Here is a 2,901-nt window from a genome sequence, read left to right on the forward strand (position 1 = left end):
AGCAACTGTCCCAGTGCCACAGGCAGCTATGACGCAACTGAAGTCCGGATATTAGTCAGAAGAACGTCATAGCCAATAAAAAAATAAACCCCAATACCCTAGCAAGTGCCAGGCTTACCACCAGGATTCAAATAATGGTAATATTACCGCGTGGAAGAAGCCGGCTTGCCTCGGGCCCATCTATATTCGTGCGAGCTGGAATTGGATGACGGTTGGGAGGTGGTTAGGAAGCCCGCCAACCCGCAATCTAGGGACGATTCAGTTTCTCCTGCCCGCAAGCCGAAAATGCAGGTCATATGGCTGCAGTCGTTTAATCGTAATGTGATGCAAAGTTTGACCGCTCCCGCTGCCAAATCTGATTTGGTACCCGAGCTAATAGATGGCGGGACTTCTCACAAACGCTTAGTGTCTGTAGTGGAAGAGACAGGGGGGGGGAGCTGCAGCATTAGCGGTGCATTAGCTATGCGGGGCGAGTAGGTTACCTCGGAGACCGAGCTCTCTTAATGGTCTGCCTGTGACTGTTTAATCGAGGCATCACAGGCCTCCAGCGCCATGCATGCTGGTTGTTTAAATTGCGTGATGCCATTTCGAAACCGGCCCCCGCACTCCACTATCGTTCGCAAAATAGGAATGGCATATTAACGTGCCTCTGAAACTGCCAAGGGGAAATATGCCTTGAACCCAGAAAGAGTGGCAAGAAAAAGGAAAGTGGTGCTGGCGGGTGGGGCAACGATGCGACACCTGCCCTGAAGTCGGTTGCCATGCCAGGGGTCCAGAAGCGGCTGAAAGTAGGAATAACCAATATTGAGTAATCCAGTATGCTAGTAGGGTATAGTTTAATATCGAAGGCTTTGGCAGGGCGCAGAACGCGCAGTTTTGGACCTAGGTCGCGTGCTAGGTCGCGTGCCGGCGTCCGCGCAAAAGTGTGATACAGTGGCGGCTCGCTAGCTCAAGAAAGGGCTCCCAAGTCGAGCAGGCGTGATGGAAACGGGAACAGCGATTTGGACGGCTGCATAGATGGCACGCTCCGATTTTATAGAGACAGACACTTAAGGCGGGAGCGGGGCTTACAGACCTGTACAGACAGCCCCACAAGGTTCGCAGCGCATCGCAGCGCCAACGACGTTCGCGCAGGAGGGTAGGATTCGGGCTGGAATTAGGGAAGAGCTCTGTCGCAGAATTAGCCTGGATTTTATTCCTGACGAAAGAATTGGTCTGCCGAGGTCTGGAATTGTTCTGGCGGACCCGCCGGAGGTATTCGAATTGCGCTGTGGAGCCTCGGAATTGGGCTGTGCTGCGCCTGAATTGGCCTGTCCGGGTGTCGAATTGGCCTGTCCGGGTGCCGAATTGGCCTAACAGGGTATTGAATTAGCCTGACAGGGTATCGAATTGACCTGTTCGGGGTGTCAAATTGGCCTGACAGGGTATCGAATTAGCCTGACAGGGTGTCGAATTGGCTGTCAAGTTGGCAGGATTGGCCGGGGCTGGCATCCAAAAGCACATGACTTTTAAGGAATTTACAGAAAAACTTTGCAAGAGGACCGCTTACAAGTGCCTCATGTGTGTATTAGATTCGATCCCACGACATGGAGTGGAAAAACTTGCACACCTGGTTACCGTACTCTGGCACTACTACTACTACCGGAGGCAAGCACTCAGGGCCACGACTGCATTACCCAGTCAAGTCAGCTGCCGAGGTCCCACTGTTTTCCCACCACACTTTATCGACAGTCCGTCCAGTTTATCCCACAACACTCGTATGCATGAATAGGTTCGGGTGGAAACAATGACAAATCTCTGATAAACCGCTAAACTCAGTACCACGAGCTACATTGAAAACAAATGAAAATGCAGATGTCTGCCGAGAAGAATATGTTCGCCATATGCAATCTATGCCTTAATCCATCGAGCTCTCCGTTGGGCGGGGCATGGCCCATGAAGTCGCCCCCGGTACTCCGCCCATACAACCAAACACTGACACAAAACGTTGCACGTCTGGGCCCATGTAAACCACGACACTTCCGTGTGGATTGGCTACCCGCCAAACGTTGGCGCAGAAAACAGACAGGCCATTGTAGTATGGCATCAAACCACGCATAACCCACAGCGGCTTTCAGCAGCAGTACTGCTTGGTGAATGTGACCAGCCGTGTACTCTGTTGCGCATCTCTGGAAAAACAGGCTCTGATAGCTTGCACCACCCTGCACCCCAAAAGGCGGGTTGACAAACACATTGCCCATCCACGCGTTGCACTCCAACAGACCATCGGATTCCATATCGTAATACACTGTCGCCCCAACACGTGTGTTAGCAGCCGCGGACAAGCATGGGTCCAGGTCGATCCTGCCAGGAGTGAACACCTCGCGCACCAGCTTTATGATACTCAGTGGGGTGAACCACTCCGGACTCTCACTGGAGAGAAACAGGCGCACATTCCCACCCCCTCCGCTTCGAACCATATGGACTCCCTCACCAGACTCGCTATCGCTGATATCCATGTCGCCACGTCGGGGCTGACGATGCGCTGTGCCTCCGGATCCATGTTGGGACCAACGGTGCGCGCTCCAGGTGCAGGAGTGGGTGAAGTGCGCGGTAAGATGCGGCGCCCACTGTCTACGGCATTGGGCTGCTGCTCTCGCCGACGTGTGCGCCTGTGCTGAAACTGGCTGTAGAGGCGCTGATACTCATCCTCTGCCGCCTCGTCCGACATGCCATATAGATGCATGCGCATGTCAGGTGGCCAGGCACAGCTGACGTCTCGCACTCCAGGTGGTGGCATGGGCCGCGCGACAAGGCCACCCTGCTGGGTGAGCCGCTGTGTCTCTTGCTTGCACGCCATCATGTGCTGGCGTGTTTTGACGTGGTTGATAATATTCTCGATGTTGCCAGTCTTAGCACCGA

The 2,901-nt window shown here is 53.9% G+C and overlaps 1 protein-coding gene across 1 annotated transcript in view; it reads right to left on the reverse strand.

Moving 5' to 3' along the window:
- Positions 1-310: 310 nt before the first annotated feature.
- Positions 311-2,901, reverse strand: part of VOLCADRAFT_106448 (uncharacterized protein) — a gene marked incomplete at its 3' end in the record, with an annotated part of 5,159 nt that continues 2,568 nt past the window's right edge. Inside the window, exons 5-6 of the mRNA XM_002954608.1 lie at positions 2,474-2,845; positions 311-409 (exon numbers count right to left, since the gene is read on the reverse strand). Coding sequence (XP_002954654.1) covers positions 311-409; positions 2,474-2,845 — 471 coding nt within the window. The remainder of the gene's footprint in view (positions 410-2,473; positions 2,846-2,901) is intronic.

This window comes from Volvox carteri (assembly GCF_000143455.1).
Source record: "Volvox carteri f. nagariensis unplaced genomic scaffold VOLCAscaffold_44, whole genome shotgun sequence".
Classification (NCBI taxonomy): domain Eukaryota; kingdom Viridiplantae; phylum Chlorophyta; class Chlorophyceae; order Chlamydomonadales; family Volvocaceae; genus Volvox; species Volvox carteri.